Here is a 23,538-nt window from a genome sequence, read left to right as displayed (position 1 = left end):
TTCTTTAGCCAGTAGGCATGGATCATGTCAGGCCCTGGTGCTGTCCAGTTTTTCATACCTGAGACTCTTTCTTGAACATCTGTCGCAGTGATGGTTACCGGGGCTTGCTCAGGGAGGTTGCTGTGGTCCTCTCGTAGAGAGATCAGCCACTGTGCACTTTCCCATATGCCTTTCCAGTATTGTTCAGTCTCCAGCCTTGGTGGGTCTGCTCTGTTGTTATTACCCTGCCATTGAGAGTACACCTTAGCTGGTTGAGTGGAGAAGAGCCGGTTAATCCTTCTGGATTCATTCTCCCTTGTGTATCTCTTTAGGCGGCTGTTTGGCAGTTTCAAGTGCTTCATGTATGGGCATCTGCCTGTACTTTCTGGGTACTGGTCTTTTCATTGTACCCTTGTGGAGCTCTGACAGTTGGCTCACTTCCCTCCTTGTTACCTTGATTTTAGCCTCTTTTCCATGGTGGGTATTGGGTCTGATAGCCAAGTATCTCAAGGATCACTGATGTAGATCAGCTCATTGGTTTCTGTTATGGTGTTGGTAGGGATCGTTCTCAATGCTGCATTCACATTCTCAATGAGACTTTCAGATGGTACTTCACTCAGCCGTTGTAATTGGTTGTCATTCGGGTCATGATTCTCTCTCTCAGGTCAGCAGCTGTGTCTCGTGTGGGGACTTGTAGTTAAGTCCCCACAGTCCTGACATCCGGGTTCCTCCCTTTTGCCGTAGCATTTGTGTTGTATCTCGTCAATCTCAAGTTGTGATAGCAGTTGCCGTTTGCGGATGTTGGAACACTGAGCTACTAGTTGTTTAGCGCTTAGTGTTGACTGGGGATGTCGAAGTAACCATTCCTTCCCCAGTCTTTGCATGTAACCTCTCTCACTAGGGTTACTTGAGTAGTACCATTCCAACAGATCCACATTTTCATCTCTCGCCCATTTCCGTCTTGTTCCAGTAGCCCATTTGTCATCAAGGTGCTCTGGTTCCCCAACACCTGACGCAGACCTTGTTTGGCCGGGCGACGTCTGAGCCGGCATGTTACGCAACTTAGTATCTCTCATGGTATGAGGTAGGCAGTAGCTTGAAGGGTCTTGCCTAAGGACCAGACTGGATTCGAACCCTGCCCTCTCGGGTGATATACTGATGCCTTATGTATTGAGCTATCCAATAAAAAAAAAATTCCCTTCTCACCCACCTCGGGTGGTTCTTATCCTCTGAGCTCGGGTCCTCTACCAGAGGCCTGGGAGCTTGAGGGTTCTGCGCAGTATCTTGGCTGTGCCAAGGACTGCACATTTCTGGACTGAGATGTCTGATGTTGTTCCTGGGATCTGTTGTAGCCACTGCTCCAGTTTGGGGGTTACTGCCCCGAGGGCCCCAATGACCACAGGCACCACTATGGTCTTCACCTTCCAGGCCCTCTCCAGTTCCTCCCTGAGGCCCTGGTATTTCTCTAGTTTCTCGTGCTCCTTTTTCCTGATGTTGCAATCACTTGGTATTGCTACATCTACCACAACGGCTTTCCTCTGATGTTTATCCACTACGACAATGTCTGGTTGGTTCGCCATTACCATTTTGTCTGTCTGGATCTGGAAGTCCCACAGGATCTTAGCTCTGGCGTTCTCCACCACCTTTGGGGGTGTTTCCCACTTTGATCTTGGGGTTTCCAGTCCATATTCTGCACAGATGTTTCTGTACACTATGCCTGCCACTTGGTTATGTCGCTCCATGTACGCTTTCCCTGCCAGTATCTTGCACCCTGCTGTGATGTGCTGGACTGTCTCAGGGGCCTCCTTGCACAACCTACACCTTGGGTCTTGTCTGGTGTGGTAGATCTGGGCCTCTATTGCTCTGGTGTTTAGGGCCTGTTCCTGGGCTGCCAGGATGAGGGCCTCTGTGCTGTCCTTGAGTCCAGCTTTTTCCAGCCATTGGTAGGATTTACTGATATCAGCCACTTGGGTTATTTGCTGGTGGTACATCCCATGTAGGGGTTTGTCCTCCCATGATGGTATCTCTGGCACCTCAACCTCCGTTCCCTGTTGTCTGAGACATTCACTGAGCACATTGTCTGTTGAGGCTTTGTCCCTGATGTATTTATGGATCTTAGTTGTTTCGTCCTGGACAGTGGTTCTCACACTCACTAGTCCTCTGCCTCCTTCCTTGCGGCTCGTGTACAGTCTCAGGGTGCTGGATTTGAGATGGAACCCTCCATGCATTGTTAGTAGCTTTCTGGTCTTAATATCTGTGGCTTTTATCTCCTCCTTTGGCCAGCTAATTATTCCAGCAGGGTATCTGATTACTGGCAAGGCATAGCTGTTTATCGCACGGATTTTGTTCTTGCCATTGAGCTGGCTTCTCAGGACTTGCCTTATTCGTTGGAGGTATTTAGCTGTGGCTCCTTTCCTTGTGACCTCATCGAGGTTGCCATTTGCTTGTGGTATACCTAGGTACTTGTAACTGTCCTCTATGTCTGCTATTGTTCCTTCTGGGAGTGAGACCCCTTCTGTGTGGATGACCTTCCCCCTCTTTGTGACCAGCCGACCACATTTCTCTAGTCCGAATGACATCCCAATGTCAGTGCTGTAGATCCTGGTGGTGTGGATCAGTGAGTCGATGTCTCGCTCACTCTTGGCGTACAGCTTGATGTCATCCATGTAGAGTAGGTGACTGATATTGGCCCCATTTTTGAGTCTGTATCCGTAGCCAGTCTTGTTGATAACTTGGCTGAGGGGGTTCAGGCCTATGCAGAACAGTAGCGGGGACAGAGCATCTCCTTGGTATATGCCACATTTGATGGACACTTGTGCAAGTGGTTTGCAGTTGGCTTCAAGGGTGGTTTTCCACAGCCTCATCGAGTTTGCAATGAAGGCTCTCAGAGTCCTGTTGATGTTATACATCTCTAAGCATTCAATGATCCAAGTATGCGGCATTGAGTCATAGGCTTTCTTGTAATCAATCCAAGCCATGCACAGGTTGGTGTGTCGGGTTTTGCAGTCTCGGGCAACTGTGCGGTCTACGAGGAGTTGGTGTTTGGCTCCTCTGCTATTACACCGATACCCTTCTGTGCCATGCTCATGTGTTTATCCATGTGTTTGCTTATCTTGGCCGCTATGATGCCTGACATGAGCTTCCAGGTTTGTGGAGAGGCAGGTTATTGGTCGGTAGTTGGGTGGGACTGGACCCTTTGATGGATCCTTCTGGATTAGGATTGTCCGCCCTTCAGTTAACCATTCAGGGTGAGTCCCACTTTGTAGTAGCTGGTTCATTTGGGCTGCCATTCGCTCATGGAGAGCAGTGAGTTTCTTTAGCCAGTAGGCATGGATCATGTCAGGCCCTGGTGCTGTCCAGTTTTTCATACCTGAGACTCTTTCTTGGACATCTGTCACAGTGATGGTTACCGGGGCTTGCTCAGGGAGGTTGCTGTGGTCCTCTCGTAGAGAGATCAGCCACTGTGCATTGCTGTTGTGGGACGCCTCCCTTTCCCATATGCCTTTCCAGTATTGTTCTGTCTCCAGCCTTGGTGGGTCTGCTCTGTTGTTATTGTTACCCTGCCATTGAGAGTACACCTTAGCTGGTTGAGTGGAGAAGAGCCGGTTAATCCTTCTGGATTCATTCTCCCTTGTGTATCTCTTTAGGCGGCTGGACAAGGCTTGGAGCCTCTGTTTGGCAGTCTCGAGTGCTTCAGGTATGGGCATCTGCCTGTACTTTCTACTCTTTCATTGCACCCTTGTTTCTGACCCTTGTGGAGCTCACCCTCCCTCCTTGTTACCTTGATTTTAGCCTCTAACCGTCTTTTCCATGGTGGGTATTGGGTCTCATGGTTGCTCTTATAGCCAAGTATCTCAAGGATCACTGATGCTGAGTTGTAGATCAGCTCATTGGTTTCTGTTATGGTGTTGGTAGGGATCGTTCTCAATGCTGCATTCACATTCTCAATGAGACTTTCAGATGGTACTTCACTCAGCCGTTGTAATTGGCGCCGGGGAGGCCTGGTTGTCATTCGGGTCATGATTCTCTCTCTCAGGTCAGCAGCTGTCTCGTTCAGCTCTGTTTCGCTCATTGGGGCCGTGTATCCCCTCACTGGGTGGGGACTTGTAGTTAAGTCCCCACAGTCTGACATCCGGGTTCCTCCCTTTTGCCGTAGCATTTGTGTTGTATCTCGTCAATCTCAAGTTGTGATAGCAGTTGCCGTTTGCGGATGTTGGAACACTGAGCTACTAGTTGTTTAGCGCTTAGTGTTGACTGGGGATGTCGAAGTAACCATTCCTTCCCCAGTCTTTGCATGTAACCTCTCTCACTAGGGTTACTTGAGTAGTAGCATTCCAACAGATCCACGTTTTCATCTCTCGCCCATTTCCGTCTTGTTCCAGTAGCCCATTTGTCATCAAGGTGCTCTGGTTCCCCAACACCTGACGCAGACCTTGTTTGGCCGGGCGACGTCTGAGCCGGCATGTTATGCAACTTAGTATCTCTCATGGTATGAGGTAGGCAGTAGCTTGAAGGGTCTTGCCTAAGGACCCAGACTGGATTCGAACCCTGCCCTCTCGGGTGATATACTGATGCCTTATGTATTGAGCTATCCAGTCAGCTATATATATATATATATATATATATATATATATATATATATATATATATATATATATATATATATATATTTTTTTTTTTTTTTTTTTTACTTTTTAATATTGTTTTATTACAGCCTTTTATATTGCAACTTTGGTTAAACATTTTGATATTCTTCCACACGCCTCACAATATTTTGATTTGAAAAGAAATTTGCCTATTCCTTCATATGGAGCTACTGTAACAGGCTTTCTCATAGACCTTTTTACCTCTGGAGTCCCACTGGGCACAACGGCAGGAAAAGGAAAATGATCTTGTTTTTCCAAGACTACCTTCATATGATTGGCCACAATGTGAAACGGTGAGTCAATTAATATGTTTGGTGTTAAAGGATTTTTTTATAATCTCAAACTGATGCAGAGAATACTCAGTTTTTTAAAGTTCCAATTTGTGGCTGAAGTGCTCTTTGCCCTCTGGGTGATTGGATGAAGCTCTGGAAACGCAACACATTCCCAGAGCTTGCTATGAATGTGCAAAACTAGCTGACAATCAGACCTTAGGGACTAATGAAAGCTTTTTCTGAGGCATTGGTCTAAGCACTGTTTTAGTTGAAGAACAGCAAAGTGATGTGACTAAGAGGAGAATGTCTGCCAAAATTGTTGGGCGCACTTTAATTATGGAGAGGGATTGTACAACCCGCCTGACTGGTCTGACATTATTCAAAAGTAATTAGTTGCTTGTTATTTTAATTATGGATGAAAGGACACAAGAACAGAGTTAATCCAGAAATGGCATGGCTGCATTGCTACACAAAGACAGTAAAAAGAATGTAGTGGGGATTTTATTCATTCATAATTTAATCACAAGATGGAAAACAACCTTCCTTTACTACCAAAGTCCAACTTTAAGTTTTCATTTAAATGAAAATAATTTCAATCTGATGCTGACCTATTCAAATAATATCTCCTAACATTTTTTAAACAATTTATCTAAAAATTATCCTGTGGAAATATGTCCATTTATTTAATGGTGTTTATGGCAATAATCAACTCTGAAACATTTTTAAGGATTTGATATAAGCTTTAGAGTTCAGAATGTTTTCAATGTTTCTCTTTCTTAGAAGAGCTACAAAATATTTATTTTACAAATAAAATTGGTGAGACCTTTAATCCAGCTAAGAAAATCTGGATCTTAAAAGAATGAATGTACATAAAACTCAGTGAATTCAGTTCCAAGTACTTCAGTGGTACAATGTCAAATAGGTTAACTTAAGCAACATGCATGTCTAACAAAAGGTGTTCACAAATTAAAGTTTTCAATCCTGTTTTAATCTTCCTTTATATAGCATTTTATTCAAGCAAAATAAACCTAGGTTTTGCTTACACAAATGAAAATGTGCCCTTATACACTGTGGTTTATATTTTTCATGGAGTTAAGCTTTTAGAAAGCAGAGGCAGTAGTGGGTAGAGAATGACAGTCCCCTGGGGACCCTCACCACATTTCAGCAGAGAGCTCTATGACTACAGATTAGGTCCAATTGCTCTTCTTTTCCATTGACAGAGGAATCTTGGCCTTCTTCGTGCCCAAAACTTGTCTCCTTCGATTCTTTCTTTTTCTCTTTTTTAGTCATTGCTTTGTCCATACATTCATCTGTCTGAGCTAACCTTTCCATTTAGTGATTTTCTGCTGCAATATATTTTGTCTACAATGTGTGGGAACTTGCATCAATTTGAAGGATTATTCTTTTGTGACTTGTTGCCTGAATTAACAATGATTTCCATAATTGATATGCAGAGAGACTCCTCCCTTGATGCCAGTCTTGGAAAACTCAGCGTCTCAGATGCCATGTTTTTCCAGGTTGTACTAACCATACACAAGAGACATTGTGTGCTTGTCCTACTTTCTGGCAGCTTGCAAAAGTTTATTACAGTTGCCCTCACTCACCTTACCTTCACCCGCTTTTCAATTTGATCTCCCAGTATAATTTCCATCGTCAAAAAATAAATCCCCTTCATTTTTGCACACTTACTTCTAACACATCCAATAACAAAAATGAGGACAAACTCATTTTTGTACATTTTGCTGTTTCGGAACTTCTAAAAAATTTGGAGTAATATTAGAAGCTTCCCCTGTGCAATGTTAGTTTGTCAAAAAATTTGACACTTTCCTTTTTAGTAGCTATATGTTGAATTGGTTTACATTACATGTTGTGAATTTACATAAAATGAAATGGTTCAGGAATAAATGTTTTATAGATGCTAAATTATGACTAAAAAATGGTATGAAACCTGGTCATGCCAGGTTGCATATCTGGTATGACCAAAGCTGTAGAAAAGTAAGTGTACCACAGTAAGTGCAAAGTTTCTGCACAATGTACTGAGTATGTCTGAGCTGAGTTTTTTCCCCCTTTGGTTTAAGGTTTTTAAAAAATAGTTTTAAAATCAGCAACAAAAGATATTCTGTCATTCTATTTCTGAGTTGTGACTGTTTTTTGAATGTTCAAAATGATTCAAAAGCCAGAAAATGCAAGCTGCCAAGGTTCTGTGCTGTGAAGAGTAACATCCCCCTCTCAAGTCCATGCTGTCAGTCTGCAGAGTGCGATGACCAAAGGAGCTGAAATTCCTAACTATTGCTGAAAGAGAAAAAAAGAAGGCAGCAACGGGGAAAGACGGCGCACACCAGAGCAAGGGCATGTCCTGTATGTCTGAGAGCCAGGCAGCCTTACCAAAGCAGTCTCGTCTCGATTGGGTTGCTAGGTCTTTGTGGGAGGTCAACATGTCTGCCCAACTGCCAGGTCATTCTTCCTGTCTGCATATTTGGCCTTGACGTTCACACAGTGCACATCCCCTGCAAGGTCACCCACTAAAACGGATCTGTTCATCTGTTTGCTTGACCTTCAGATTGCTTCTTAAAATCTAATGGCTGCTGGGTCTCTTCCTTGAGAGGTTTCAATTTGTAATCTGTAGTTTAGTAATAGTACGTAATTTATTGAATATTAGAAATCATCCACAAGTTTTCCTAGTTCGAAAACCTTTTTAAACTTTTTTTCTTTAACGTCATTAAGTGAGAAGACATAACTCCCAAGTGATTAAACTATCAAGATTTTATAATAGCTACAGAAAATACATTTGAACCAGATTGAGAGTTAAGAAAGAAATGAACCTTTTTAAAGTATTCAGAGTTTTTTTTTTAAGTTCAGTAAGTCATGTAATTGTATTTACTTGAACACCAGGTGTAATCTGGGTGAATTTTTTTCTCTTTGCACCTTTTTAAGTAACTTGACTGTATATTTTCCTCTCTAATTCTCAAACATTTAATAATAGGCAGCGGTTGACTTCACTAAAACAAAAGTAGCTGTTCTCCTCAAAACAACATGATATTTTTAAAATTTGCATTCAATGCCTTGTGAAACTATTTCATAATGTTTATACAGTTCTCACAAATTTATTTAATATGTTTTATTGGGATTTTGTGTGATTGGACAACTCAAGGAAGTACATTATTCCTAAGAGGAAGAAAAGGTTATTTTAACAAATGAAATCTAATAAAGGTGCTGATTATCACCACAACATTAGACCATTGGAAATTCAGGTGTTTGCATGAGTCCATGAGATTATACTGTACAACAGAGCAAGGGAAAGTGCTCAACACTGAACAGCATGCAGTTTGGCCTTCAAACATTTTTCGATTTAATCTGAATAACAAAGAAAGAGCTGCTTTGCTGATTCAGCAGTTTTACAATCAGACAGAGACTGTCGTTTATTCCTCCAGGGGCTTCTGCAAATGTTGAAGGGTTACCAGGCAGCTGTGATACTTATGCCTCAAAACACAAAGAGTTCTGGTCACTGTTTGACCCACATTGCCCTCAGTGGAAGAAGAAGTCTTTCTACAGGACCACCTGCCATTGAGGAGGATATTCTCAGAAATCGAAGCCTTCTGTAAAGCCAGACAAGCCCCATTAGGGCATATCAAGCTCCCTGGGAAGCAGAGATCTTTTGTCACACTTCTAAAAGGTTGTCCCACAATAAAAGAGCGGATTTAATGGCTATCCTACAGCCTGGGAAAATACTAAATTGGGTGTTATAAAGCAATTCTGACAAGGGCACAAGAGTCTGTTTGAGTGTCGGCAAAAAAATGACAAATAGAAAAAGATTTTTAAAAATCCTTTTTGAGGAAACTGAGGACCACATAAGCTGACAGGCTATATTATAAACCACATTGTGACCAGCAAATTTATTGTTAATTGGATTTCTTATTTTAGCTATTCAAGGCATAAATCTTATATTTCAAATCCAAGTCAAATCTGAAAACTTTAAAGGAGGACTTATAAATTTATAAGTACTTCATACAACAATCAAGTAGCATCATTTCATATGATAATGCTGATTATCAAAATCAACGTTAAGAAATGTAATTTTGCATCAAAGCCATATCTGACCCCCTGAGCTGCAGAAGGATCAACCTATCTGATGCGCCTTCTCCACTACATCAACACAACACTACAATGTCTGTTGAACATTCACTTAGTTTAAGTTTTTAAAACTTAAAATAATTGAGGAAAACTATAAAAAAAAATTTTATCTGGAGGTATAAGAACGCAACTCAAACTTTAAGTCGTATAATCGCCTTTTAATTCAATTTGAGCATTCTGTGCCAATCAGCATTCCACATCTTGAAATTGTAACATTTGCCCACTTTGCCATCCAACAGACAACAGTGGCAGTTATTTAGGTGTTCCTCTAACTATTACACAAACATGTTAGGATAATTTATCCCTCAAAATTGATATTAAGAATAACTGCAACCACAAAGAATGTTTTCCTTTCTTGTTCCTCCCCTTGTGATTTGCTGTCAATCTGTTCAGGGTCACCCTGCTTCTCACCTCAACATGGTCTGGAAAGGCTCCAGCCAACTCCCTGAACAATAAAAAGGTCAAATGGAAAGTAAATGAATGAATGCAAAAGAAAAGAGAAACTCATTTGGCCTTAAACTACCTGAGGGAGTTTCGTTGATGTGACGAAAGACAAATGCGTTGCAGTAAAGATTAAAATGTGCTCTCTCTCTCAGTATGCACCGGCGGGACCAGAGCTCGTCATTACCACAAACTCTCAGAAGGAACAGAAGACAAGACAAAGAGATAAAAGGGAAAGCAGTGTAACACTTCAATGACTTTTACATCATTTCAACTTGCTCTGGGGAAAGCAGGAAGCCTTTAATAAAGAAGCAATGCAGCAGTAAAAAGTCTTCATATTCACTGAACATTTCTATATGAAATAGCAGTTAAGAGTAATTAGCACACCTTGCAATGTAAATTTGGCTTGTTTTAACTTTAATTTTTATGCAGTTTGAGTGTGTATTCAGAGTAGCTGACAGTCTTTTTCACAATGCTTTCAAATGGACTACTAGGTACGCAACAATGAAACACAATCCCAGATCTTTCAAAATTATTTGAAATGTGTAAATGAAGGACGGGGATTGGAGCAAGAAGTGCACTGAGGACAGAGGTAAATGAGTTAGGAAGGTGATTTGCAGGATGGAGAAGCAGGATGCAGATCTGTTATCTGGACACGTCAAGAGAGTCCAAAGGATGGTAAGTCGCTTGGCAGAGTATGTGGTTGGAAGGGAGAGGTGACGTCTGGACATAACTGTTTCTCTCTCAGGTAGACTTGAGGTAGAGAGTAGACAGACAGGAGGCTGAAGGTTTTCACTGGTGAGGGGCCAGAGGACCAGTGAAGAGGCAGCGGGAGATGGATCGGCAAGCTGCAAATTTGGCAGCACAGTGAGGTAAAAAGTGCATCATCAGATTATTAGGCCTCTGCTCTAACCAATAAGGCAAGAACAGAGTTTGTTCTTTGGGGTTATAATTGTGTTGTATTTTATACCATTTATTCATTTATTTTTTAATATTTTTTGTTTTATATCGAAGTGTAAAATAAAGTGTTCAATTGACAGAGTTTATTAAAAGTGGTTCTTGGCATTTTGTTGCATCTAACAGAGCTGTATTTAGCCTTGTGTGGTGTAATCTACAGCCCACAACCAAGAATGTTTCACACGCTGTGGAACAATATTAGATTATTTATGACCTTTCTCTAACACACTTAACTGTGGAAGGGTCAGAAAAGAAAAAGAGTGAAGTCCCTTACAAGTTTTTGTCTCTCCATAAGCAGATCTTATGTTCTTCTGTTGTAGGTGTCCTAAAGCAAGACATCACTTGTGATTTATTTGGTGATTTTAAGCCCATATGTGTGCCTAGTATTTCCCTGCCCCCCTTGAGATAGTTCTGTGTCACACTGGCAGCTCTGACCATATTCTTTCCTATCTCAAATGTCAGAATATCACCAGAAAGGTGATTTTGGCCGATACCAATTTTTTTGTCTAAAATGTTCTCAATATAGCAAGAAAGTTGCTAAGTTGACAACAGTGGGATAACTACTGTTAATTGTAAACGTGCAGACATAACTTGGCGGACCGTCTGTCAATCAAACCTTTCTCACCTGAGAACAAAAGAGAACAGGTTGATTCTTAAGACCTTTGCCAAGCTAGATAAGATCGGTGAATAAGACCGGCTTCACATGTAAAACATTAGCTGATCACCCAAAATTTAAAAAAAATCAGCACAGATAAGTCAGTGTAGCGATTCTCTTACATTTAATACGAACATATGGTGGGCTCCTGGTGGACTTCCCTAGCCCCCTTAACACAGGGCCTTGTGGGTTTTCTGAGGGAAACCTTGTAGAATCAAAGCATTTTCACAACTTTGTGGTATGCAATTGTCTCTGTGACTTTAATCCAATATGATTATTATATCAAAATTACCAAAAGACAATATTCGTAACATTTTTTATGGCCTACGTGAAAATTTTGCTTTTTATAATGATGGGGTAAATCGAGGAAAACTCATCAAATTTTAAGTTGAAAAGAATATTTAGCTTTTATTAATTATTATTATTGTTTTTAACCTGTCTCGGGTTATTATGACCTGAGGGCCATAGGAAGGTTGAAACAAGAGTCATAGTTATGCAATTTCCTGTCTAGCTGTTGCATAAAGTGTCTCATTTTCCCACTCACTGGGTGCAGCTGAGCTTCAGTAAGCAGGTGCTGAAGAGCACAAATGGGGACAAATAACCCAACATAAAGCAAGTAGGTTAAAAAATACCCTGAAGGTAACCTAAAATGCTCTGGCTGGTTTGTCAATGCATAAAGAATGTTGTTCACAGATCTAAAGCCATAAATGCTAATCTCATTTAGACAGACAGGTTACTGGTTTCAAATGATAAAAACTCAGTTTCAAAAAGACTATTGTTGCATAGTATAATTTGATTTGTCTTAGCTATTAAAGCAGTAGAAACAGTTATTCTGCTATATGTAAACCTCATCAGTATAGGTTAATTATTCTGCATGCCAAAAATCCTAAGTATGAACGCACACACTACATTGGAATAAAATTTCAGCATCAACTTCCAGGAGTATGAGGTTTTGGATGAGTTGAAACAGTTTAGCAAGTTTAGCAAGTGTGCTCAATCAACCTTTCAGTGCATTTTGGTATTCATAATTTTCAGTCTCTCATAATATGGGCTGTATTATTCATTTTGCTTGTTTCAGGCAACATAAATATGAGCTCTAGATTAAAGCTTATTCATTGTGCATGACAAAACATGCTGTAACAGCTGGCTCGTTCAATTTTCATCAAACTTTTCTGCATTCAGCTGCCTCCTATTTACTTTATTTCCATGACTACTAAAGCTATATTTTACCATAACTCAGGTGTGTTTTGCTAAGTAGATAAAGAACTGCAGTAGCAGTTTAGGATAAAAAAAGTAGCATGTTTCTTTTGGCATACTTTGACTTTTTTCTGTTTACACTGCATTTCACTTCAAAGCAAAAAGCAAACAGGCAAACTCCTGCACTAATGTTATTCAATTAAACACAGTTATGCTTGACATAATATTTTCAAAGCAGGGTAAGGGTTGCTAATATGTGCCATTTTCATAATTCAGGTATCAGGTGCAAAAGCTGCCCGTGAGGTACAGAAAAAGAAAATTGCTTAAGCAATAATGCATCATTTTTAACACCTTTGTTTTTTCCCACATGGATCATTTGTATCAAAGTGAAAGTTATACTGCTTGATAATGTGGGTGCCGAGGGTACAGTGGAAGAAAAATATCAGGAAGCAAATCGAACCAAATCCGATTGAACTCACATTAGCATCTAGAGAAATCTCATCAATCAAAGCTGGCTTCCTGAGCCAACTTCAAAAGGCCACTGAGTGCCAAAGGACTGTGTGGGTTTTTTAAAGTGGTGTAAAAAATTAAATATAAAAATCTTTCTTAAACTATAGTGACCTTTCCTTACTACCTACAATTTAGCCTTTGATTTGACAGCTATTTGAACTCAATGATTGTTCTAATCCCAACATTAGCTCTGACATATTATTCCTCCTAGTTTCAACAAAATGCTGGTAAAATGAAAGGGGAATAAAAAAGATATTTTGACCTTGCAGTATTAATAATAGGTGAAGAGGAGAAAGTGAAATTTTTTTGCAAAACAAAATTGTCGCTTGTCAAAGAAAAATTATTTTATGTAATTTACCTTCTTGAGTCATTATTATGGAATATAAGAATTAATCAAGAGGTTAGATTTGATTGTAGTACACTGAAAGAGGCTCTCGAATTGTTATTTTATTTCACTGTACTACAAGTTTACAGGAAAAGCAACTTGATATTTATATTGCATGAATATTTTTTTCTCAATCTTCTGAATAGATACTTTGTTAAAGCCACGAAGAATTCAGCTTAGATAAATGTACATCAAATACACATTGAAAACAAAACACTTGAACTATTTTTAAGACCCTGATGCAGAATTTAAGTTTGAACACTTTTAGTATGGAAAAGAAATGCAATTAATTTGTATCACATATGAGAAAAAATAGTTTTTCGTAGTACTGTCCTTTCAGTTATGGTGATTTGAATCACCATAACAAATCCTCAATATTTCAGTTAAAACTTCAAATAAAACATTCAACCAATAAAAACAAACAGCTTGTTTCCATGCAGAGCAAATAAAATAAACAAACACACATTCACTGGTTTGGTTTTGTACTCACAAATCCTTCAGAGTCCGAGATTGGAAGAGGATCAGGCTGAGCAAGGTAAGCAGGCAGGTGATGTCAACTTGAACATCGAGATCCTTCATGGCAGCCTCACAAATGGGAACCTGGGGAACTTCTGTAGGTCCAGCAGACCCAAAGGGAAGTTCATGGCCCACTGTACACATTAACAGGTCTTAGTATGACTCACATTTGTCTCATATTGAGCCATTTAACAAGCCTCTAAAGTTAGCATTTTAACATACACCATTGTAATGACTGCTATCTCATGCCAGCATGCTAAAAACTAACTGCTAACTGCACTTAGCATGGTTTTCTTCTACACAGACAAAGGTATTTACTTTCATATGCTTCCTAAAGTCCTTTACAGACAGTAACTCTTCATTCTCCGTTGTAGTGGATAGATTTATTTTGTTTTCGCCCAACAACTTCTCCGCTGTTCGCGCTGCGGCTCGAACGCCAACCGACGTTTCACGCAGGCGCTATTAATCCCGCCCACTTCCATCTGATTGGGCAAAATAAAAGCCTTCTTCCAATGAATGAGATTGACATTTGGCACAAATCAAAATGTAGGTTGTGAACCTGCCACCTTCAACAAACCTATGTGACGTTCAAGGAACATAGTAAAAACGACAAAGTCGTGTTCTAGTCTGCTTAAGATAGATTTTCTTGAACAACAAATATGAACTATTTTCACATATGATAGATTTTTAAATGGTAAAGAAATTTAAAAAATCTGAAAGAACAGATTTGACATATTTTATAAATGTTGACTTTCTTAAGTCATCAAAACCAAAACAACATTCTCAAAGTTTACAGTATGTATGTATCTTAAAATTATTTTAACAGTTGATGAAAGCCATATGGAAAAAAAAAGTCAAAATACATCAAAGCTTTCTATGATGCTCCCAAAAGCACAAAGTGTGTCATCAGCACATTAATTTATTTGCATGAAGGCAAGTGAAAAACCTGTAGACATGCAAGTCTCCACAGTCTGTTCCCACTTCCCACAGCATAATACATACCATACTATTCATATATGCTCAAAAGGTTATTTTGTATGTAAATTTGCTATGATTTTGTTCCACTCTGCTGTTGGTGGGCGTATGATATGTTTTGAACACTTCTCTAGATGAGGATTCATGTATCTCACAGGTAGTAAAAGTAGCAACTATGTGAAGCTTAAAAGTTTTTTTTTTCAGTGGTATATGTGTTCCTACATAGCTGTACAGCAAGCAGTCATTGCATAAAAAGTTTAAGTTGTACAGAGGGCTATTTTAATTAAAAATAATCATTCAGAATCAAAAAATGTCCTAAACAAATGTTACTAAAGGGTCTTGTTTTTCAAGAAGAGAAAATTATTTAATCAAACATTTGCTTGAAAATGTTCAATTTAGAAATTTTTAAAGACATGTTGATTGAATTGGCTTTCTACAAAAAATTCTTGAACCGTCAGCTGATGAAAAGCTTTCATTTATTTTGCTTAATATAATCTCTAATCAAGTTTTAAAAATAATAAAGGAAAAAATGCTTTCAGTTTAAAAATTCTGGATTATTCTAATTATTAAGAAAAACACTGGTGGGATCCAGTGTTTTCCTTCATTAATTTTGTTGGCATTATGCATGAAAATTATACATTTTTAATTTTTACTTTTAAAATAAAGAATGGTAATTTCATGGTATGTCGTGTCTTCAGATGATGGGTTGAAGAGTGCTTCAGGACACATTCAAACATATCACCTAAACATTTTCTGTCACATGAAATACCTTGAAATTGATTAAATTTAATTGTTTAAATAGACAAAATGTGAAAGGGCCAAAGACATGTGATGTGATCTTTTGCAACACACTGTACCTCTACTGTGTGTCTCCAAAGAAAGCAAAAAATGTGCAAATTATTGTGACGGTGATCTAAAGGTTCTGTAGGAGTGTTAGAGAAAGAGTTATGGATTTGTTTTAGTACAAATAATATCAGATCACAGGAAAGTTCCACAGTATTTTATAACCCAAAATCATTTTTATGAAGTACAAAGTAGCGTCTTTTACAAGGAATGTCTGCAGACTTCTTGGATCTTTTTTCTTGAAAATCCACATCAGCCATGCAGTATCACTATAATCAGAGTCACCCAGAGCAACAGAATGTTCCAGTTTTACATATTTAGTCACAGGAAAGAAACCACTAAGAGGGAGAGATTAGAGATAGACATCTCTTTACCTCCAGCCTTCTCCCTACAGGACCTTATGCAAACAAGGAATAGAGTAAATGCACATGGATCATGATGTGATAAAGGTTAGTTAAAAAGTGGCCATTATTCACATCATGAGGAAATCATTGGCTTTTGGTTTTCATGGTATAGAACTGGAAAGTGAATGACACCTTTAGGAGATGTATGCATTCCTTAGTTCCTGTTTTTTAAAGATTCTTATTTCAGTTGGTTCTGATGTGTTTATATATTTCTTTTATCAAATACACTTTGCATTACTCTTTATGCGAGTAGTCCACTAGATATAAACATTTTCAGCATAAAATGAAATACATCTTTGATTTACAGAGTAAAATGAAACAAATAGCCTGACTGTGTTCCCTCGTGTTGTTTACAATGGAGAACACATGAAGTTTGGTCAGTATGACCCTGACCCACAGCAAAGCTACCTTCATATGCCTCAGTTTGATATACCTTTAATAATTGCTCAGGGGTGAATTGTTCATCTGTTTCCCAAATAGCAACAAGGAAAAAAAGCAGCAGGATTTTATACCTAGGTGAAATTTTAAACAAAACTGAATCAAAGTCCACAAAAAGTCCATTGTTTTTCTCAGAAGCAATAAATGCTGCTTCTGAGGGAAATACCATTTTTTAGGAGTCTGTTGGCTTTGCAGTTTGCAACAACATTAAATCTTATGTGTATTTATTTTAATCAAACCTTTTACAGTTAGTCCTGTGCATATTTTCTACTTCAGACCTCACACATGCACTACATTATTCTCTTATAATGTAAATTTCATGATCAATTGGTCATATTTCTTTAACATTTGAGAACTTTTTCATTTAAAAGATGTTGTAGTTATTAATTCTGTAATTAATATGGTACAGTCAAGTCAGCACATCTTTCTTTATGCAACACACACTTATGAAAACAAACATGGATTTTCTTAGCATAAAATTCTAATAAAACCTACTCATCTACAACTATCCTCATAAGAAAGATTTATTCTTATTTAGATGCTTACCAAAAATACCTGCCTAAGATTGTGTTATTTAAATTCATTCTGCTGTAGGACAATGTGGCCAAATACACAATGATTACTAGTAACAGTGCAAGGAATAGCAATAATTCTTGGAAGCGGAAGTTTCATGTAGAGGCTGGAAGTGAACATAATCAAGTCTGTCTCAGATAACATGGAAAGAAAGAAGGATTTGAGTAATCTAATTACACTGAAGATCTGTAATTAGATTTTCAAAAACTTTAAGACAACCAATGCACTGAATTTCCTCAAAACCTCTCTGCTAGAAAATTAATTATAGATAGATCGATAGATACACAAAAAATGAATAAAACCAACTGCACACAGACAAATGCAACCATTTTATTATAAAATTTTACAACTATGTGCGGTTTTCTCATGAAAATTAATATTTCTAGAACATTTGTAATATATTATCTAGACCCTGTCAGAGTTGATCAGTGCCCCTTCAACACAATAATCAGATATAAACACAAAGCAACTAATATTGTATGGATGAGAATCTCATTGGATGCATTTTTCTGTTGGGTATCTTTTACAAAGCCCTGCATGTCCAGGGCCTTTTGTTTTCTTTTCTGAAGTTTTAAGATCATTGATAACACAAAATATCTACATGTGCTGCTCAAATACTTTGCTTTTCTCATTGGTCCCAAAATAAATAACACATGTTAAAACACTTAGAGTGAATGATGATGTCTGTGGTGACAAAGTATTTATAAAAAGATGAAAGAAGTCCAGTCTTCCCAAATCTTTTTGACTGATAATTTATTCAACGAGCATGCTTGGGAGTGTAAACTTGCCTCTTTTAAATCTCTGCATTCACAGGATACCAAACAGAAGTATAATGAACATACTAGTAACAGGATTCATCCTTCACCCTAATACTGAAAACCCAAAACATTTATCACCAGGCAGAAGCATCTTCCAATCTGACCTCACACTAATTAGATTTTAGAAATTTTGGGTTCATTTTACCTGCTTATTCATCTTCTTATCATTTTGGATTTTGCATTATACCACAAATGATTTGAGAAACTATACTAGAATTGTTAGCAAACTTCAAAAACCAACTCAGTTTATAAACCAGTCAGAGATATTTCAAAAACAACACTAAAGTTATGTATTCGGTAGACTTGTATGTCAGTTTTGGCACTGCAGTTACTGATTATTATTATCTATGATGCTAATGACAACCTCATGTCCCTAATGATGGATATGTAAACACTGCAAACAGGTTCAGACTGCTAAGAGGAATGCAGTGGAACAATCATTTTAGACATATGGGGGAATATAATATAATCTGGATACTGGAATATATGCAATTGACTTGTTACGGAAAAAAGTCAAAACCACAGCAAACAACTGAATGAATGTTGCTGGAAAATGTGAAAAAAAATCTATAGAAGAAAATCAAATGTTCTTCTTCTTTTAGCTTTGGAACGCTTGCATTTTTTTTGTCATCTAAATAAAATCTACAACGCTGAAGCAGCACAAAATATAATTTTGCAATTCACTCAACAAATAGAACATTTTGACAGGCCTTTTTGAGAGTAGCGTACATTGATCACAACATAGAAAACACAAGATAAATAGGCTCAAGTTCTATTGACACATTGAACAATAATGTATCTTTGATATAGATGATAGCATTCTGTTTCTTTTAAGGGGTCATATGAGCATAAAATGCAATTTAATAAATTCAAAATAATACCATCAACAATTATATAAATAAATAGCTCCATTGCACAATCCTACCCGCCCTTCCTCCATCATGTATGTTGCATGGTCAGTCCAGCATAAACAATAAATATAGTATAATGCTGATTGATAGAGTAGCAATGTTACAATTACAAAATATATACCCTTTTAGAAAATGCCAAAGGCTTGACAAGTGTTTTTTCCATTTATAATTTATGTACATAGACCTTGTTATTTACACCCATTTTGTGTGATTTTACAAATCATTCTGCAACACTGTCAATTGCATACGGGGGTCTAACAAAACTGAACAGTACCGGGTTCTTCTTGTTCAAGTGGGTTGCATGTTGTCATCCACAGCATTTGCTGTTGTCACACATTTAATTCAACCTTAATAGAAATAAAGACCAAGAAATAAAGGCCTTCCTTAACACCCCCAAAATATTTTTTTATGACTAAATGAAGGGACTTACATTCTTAACATGATTATTAGCATAGACAAGACACGCCGGATAACATTTTTTACACATCTGTTTTCAGATAAAGCAGCCTGGGGATAATTATGAGCTTTCTTTTAAAGATAATAAATGGAACTGCAGACATTTCTAAATTCCCTGGACTCACAGTTGCACTGACAGTTAGATAAGTTTTGAGTCCTTAATTTCAAAGCAAAAACGAACCTCTGGTTGTGCAGCTATCATTCTGATAACACAAAATCAGAAAGATAGCTTTTTCAGCCCAGTTTCTCTTGAATAGCCTAAGTATAGAAATATAGATTATTGTTATGTTAATGAGTGTTTTTGAGGGCAAATAAATGTGGACATGAATGGTCAAAGTTATTGATGCTGCAGGCTAATTCGTGAAGGGGAAAACAATGAATTGAGATGTTTTTGCTTAAAAACTGTGCTTATCTTCCACACTTATGTGCAAAGATAATACCTTAACATAAAAAGAGCATAAGTACCTTTTATAAGATTTAATTTCCTAGATTTTATTAAAAAAAAAGAAATGTTTATTAAATGAGTCAAAATAGCTTTTTGATTCTTTTGTTGTCACCATAGCCAACAGTAGAAGACCGTAAAGATATGGTGGGGTTTTTTTTGGCCTGAAAGGTGCATGCAATAGAGGCAAACCACTATGTAATAATAAAATATATACAGCATCTGTACAGCTGAGCATTGTCCACATAAAGCGCTATTGTACTCTGACCGCACATGAAACATTTACTGAAGTTGTTCATTGTTAAACATAGCTCTTTTAAAGTGCCTCAGATTTTATACTTTTGGTAATAAAAAATAAAATGTAAAAACAAAATGTAAAGGATGTGAATGTGATCATTTCAACATAAAAGAACCGATAGTCGTAGTCAATACATAATTAACTTCAGAATTTTTACATTTACTTGAAAATGTAATTTTTTTCTGCATTGTTGTTTTTTCACATCCAGTATCTTATAACTTATTTGCGACTGTTTCACTTCATAAAAATTCATCAGTGAATGAATATATTTCAATACTAATGAAATATTTTCATTAGTATGTCATTCATTCAGTAAAACGTTGATTCTTTGTGTCTCATTGTATTTTATGAACGTCTGACAGCAAACAGACTTAATGTCAAATTAATTCTAAATAACTATGTATTTTAAGACTATATTTCAGAAGAATTGTTTCCAGCTGAAGTAAAAAAATAGATTGTAATCCTTTACAGAATTGATCATTTTGCAACACAACTACAGTAAAACCATTTAACACCAATAAAATGCAGTGCTACAATATGTGCAATGTTTATTAGGGTTATCTGAAAAAACTAGCTCAAATTTAAAGGGACTTAAAAAACAAAAATGTGAAATTTCGGGGTATTTCAGTGGGTCTCTTTCTTGTAAAATGTCACTTGCTGGCGCTGAGCATACAGAAAATGGTAATGGACTGGCTGGGAATGCTCCCATGCCTAAAGATATAGATAGGAGACCCAATAGACCAGATTGAAGAGAGCAAATGCAGTGGGAAAGAAGATGCGTGCATACGAGTCTATCTTGGCAATGCGAATGTGCAGCCTTCCATGCCGCCAGGCTCCAGAGCGGCAGTCTTCGAAACAGCAGAAGAAACTGGTGCAGTCTTTTCCATCGAGACACTCATAGCCATATTCCTCATCTCGCTCCTGCATGTGAGTGGCGTTGTTCATCTGGATGGCTGTCGCCGAGCGTGGACGGATGTCCACCGTTGGTGTCTGCTTTAAATAAGACAAACCAACAGTTAGCCACAAAAGTCATGTCATGAAATCTCTCCTGAAGACTAATTTTTATAACTGGAACTTTATTTTCGGGTCATAAATGGGCAAATGGAATTCGCACCGTCAGCTTGCCAGGGGACCTTCCTCAATGCAAAAATTGCAAGAACTCATAACTTACAAGTGGAATAGTCCACAGCTGAATGAGCACCATTTCACTCAGATGTGGAATACGATGTTTATAGACACAGTATCTTGGACGCAAGTTGCCACTAAAAATATCTTATATTAATTAGCACTGTGTGCTTTTTAGTGATGTTGTTGTAAGATATGCATATGCTGTTTGCCTCTGGGGTTTCTTGGTTCTGTACTTTTTTCTTGATATAGAAGCAGACTGAGTGTTTTCTGTTATTCTCTATCCTCTCCTCTCTGAAATATATGTATTTACTTCACCTCCATTCCTTTTCATGAGGACAAGGGAAAGCAAGAAGTTGTGTTTCTTTCCTTTCCCTTCCGTCTCTGTGTCCACTGCATTAGAAACAAACTCAAAGTCATTTCTAATGATAGTTATTACGGGTGCACCCATTTATTGGGATCAATTTCATGAATTTTGGCAACAGCTCCATTGGTGAAAGTAAATTTGCTGGGCTTCTTCTTGATACTCAACCAATTCTGCTTGCTACACTGCCAGACAAGGGAACAAAATGATTTAGGACAACAATTAACACCTGGAGTAGTTTGTGACTATTTCAGGTGAACTTATTTTAAATCTGTCATGGAAATCCACCTTTGGGTAGAATGAAGCTGAGAGGCCTTGGTCACTGTTGTTTTTCTGATAGTTAGGATATATTTTTTTATAGAATTTCTGACTGATCATTATATCCAATAAACCACCTTTGTTCTGTTGTAATCATAATGACATTTGTAACTGAAGTCATGAACCAATAACTCATGAGCTGACCTTTTTAAGTTAACATTGGTTGTAAGAATTGCTGTCTAGCACCCTTTACCACAAACTAGTTTTAGGGGATTTGCTTGGGAGATTCAGTTTAACCAACCTGAATATATGCTGTGTGGTGTTATGGAAGCTGGCTTTCAATTATGTAAGTAAATCCAGAGCTACTGACTGAATATGTTCACTTTCATGTACAACAGGAGAAGATTAAATAGGAGCACCAATCACAATGAAAAGGCAGGAAAAAGCTGATGGATGGGCAAGATAATGACAATATCGCAGCCAGTTTCATAAAACACCAATGCATTTTACATCTTTTCAGAAAATCTGCCAGTTTTAGACATTGCTACTGTTATCTGTCAGACATGAGAAAAAGTCCCAAAATATCTGTTTATAAGCAACAATTTATACTGTTTTAAAATATGCTTTGCGAAATGATTTACAAAGAAACAAAACAATTTATTCCACCAGGTGAGAAACTGACATGTCAATCTCAAAGTTAATTTTTAGTTTTAGTTCTTTCCCTGGTTCAATACACCTAGATCAAATGATGGTTTATAAGCAGAACCTTTCCCAAATTTTTTACATACTAAAGATAGTTGGACCATCTGAATTAACTGTTGGAGCAGACTCATCTAAAACTCAGGGGACTCAGAGGATGCCGGCCTCTGAGGGCTGGACCTGGACACCTCTGCCCTAAGTTCTCACCACCTGAGGTCTGAGCTTGCAAAAAGCAGTTGAATAAGTCTCACAATCCGACAACTGTTAGTGCGTCCTATAAGACTGCTCCAACAGTTTGCAGAAACTACGGATATTCTGTCTGATTTCTAATGTGCTGCAGTTTTAGTCCAGTGCAATGTTTGAATTCTCTTTATAAGATTGAAGTCAATAAGCCTTGAGAAGACTTTGTGCTGATACAAACTATGTCTTATTAATTTGAATTTAAAAACACAAAGCACTTGATATTCATTCTTCATTTACTTTGTAAATAATTACCCTGTCAAATATGATCTTTACACAAACATGGCTGCATGGCTAGAAATGAAACCAAATTAAAACTGGGCAATGCAGGTTTATATGAAACTATTAGCTGTAGGCATGCATCCTCAAAATCTTAATGTTGATTCCTTGACACTTCTCATTATGCCCAACATTAGATCACAAACCGGCTCTCCCTTTGAAAACTATACATAACCACAAACGTAAGCAAAAAAGTAAGAAACAAACAGAGCATGGGTTAGTTGAGGCATATTTTTCCATATTAAAGAACCACAAAGTGTTAAGTTAATAAAAAGAGTAGCAGTGGCAGGTTATGACTGAGTTTTCAAAGGGGGTTGCTTAAGGAAAACGTTGTGGAAGCTCAAGCAGGAGGAACAGTAACTGTCCTGCTGCATGATCCGGTTAAGCTGGGGTTGGCTGATTTTGTGTTTGCAAAATGAAAAAAGTAAACATAGAACCAGCATAGTGGCACCGGCAGCTTTAACTGGCTGAAAGTCAACAACCCGTGTGAGATAAGAAAATTATGAACACCCTCAGAAGGAGGAGAATTTTGAATTTCTACCTTTAAGATAATAAGACTAATATTTGTTTTGATCCTGTAGCAAATTTAGACAAGCTTTTGTATTTTAAAACATCCCCCTGTATTGTCGCTGATGTAAAGACAAACGCAAAAGAGTAGAATTTGCATATTTTCACTTATTTTATGTAATTTCTTTTGTAGCTTGCAAACACTTACTTCTTCTCTAA

At 37.9% G+C, this 23,538-nt stretch overlaps 1 protein-coding gene and 1 long non-coding RNA gene across 5 annotated transcripts in view; both read right to left on the bottom strand.

Moving 5' to 3' along the window:
• Positions 1-9,238: 9,238 nt before the first annotated feature.
• LOC129373368 (uncharacterized) lies at positions 9,239-14,096 on the bottom strand. Its single transcript, XR_008607357.1, has 4 exons — positions 14,008-14,096; positions 13,664-13,823; positions 9,552-9,662; positions 9,239-9,473 (listed from the first exon to the last, which is right to left on the bottom strand). It is a non-coding gene; the product is annotated as an uncharacterized LOC129373368 (long non-coding RNA).
• Positions 14,097-17,236: 3,140 nt separating this feature from the next.
• The window catches only part of gabrg2 (gamma-aminobutyric acid type A receptor subunit gamma2), a 39,064-nt gene continuing 32,762 nt past the window's right edge, over positions 17,237-23,538 (bottom strand). For 2 of the 4 annotated variants that reach the window (XM_055051556.1, XM_055051558.1), the window contains one exon: positions 17,237-20,840. In XM_055051556.1, the coding sequence (XP_054907531.1) occupies positions 20,559-20,840 (282 nt within the window). In that variant the 3' untranslated portion in view covers positions 17,237-20,558. The remainder of the gene's footprint in view (positions 20,841-23,538) is intronic. The other 2 variants (XM_055051557.1, XM_055051559.1) reach the window with 1 other exon arrangement.

The sequence above is a fragment of the Poeciliopsis prolifica genome, unplaced genomic scaffold, assembly GCF_027474105.1.
Source record: "Poeciliopsis prolifica strain line A6 unplaced genomic scaffold, Auburn_PproV2 SCAFFOLD033, whole genome shotgun sequence".
Classification (NCBI taxonomy): domain Eukaryota; kingdom Metazoa; phylum Chordata; class Actinopteri; order Cyprinodontiformes; family Poeciliidae; genus Poeciliopsis; species Poeciliopsis prolifica.
The sequence above is the reverse complement of the archived record's forward strand: the minus strand, read 5'-3'. Positions and strand labels throughout refer to the sequence as shown.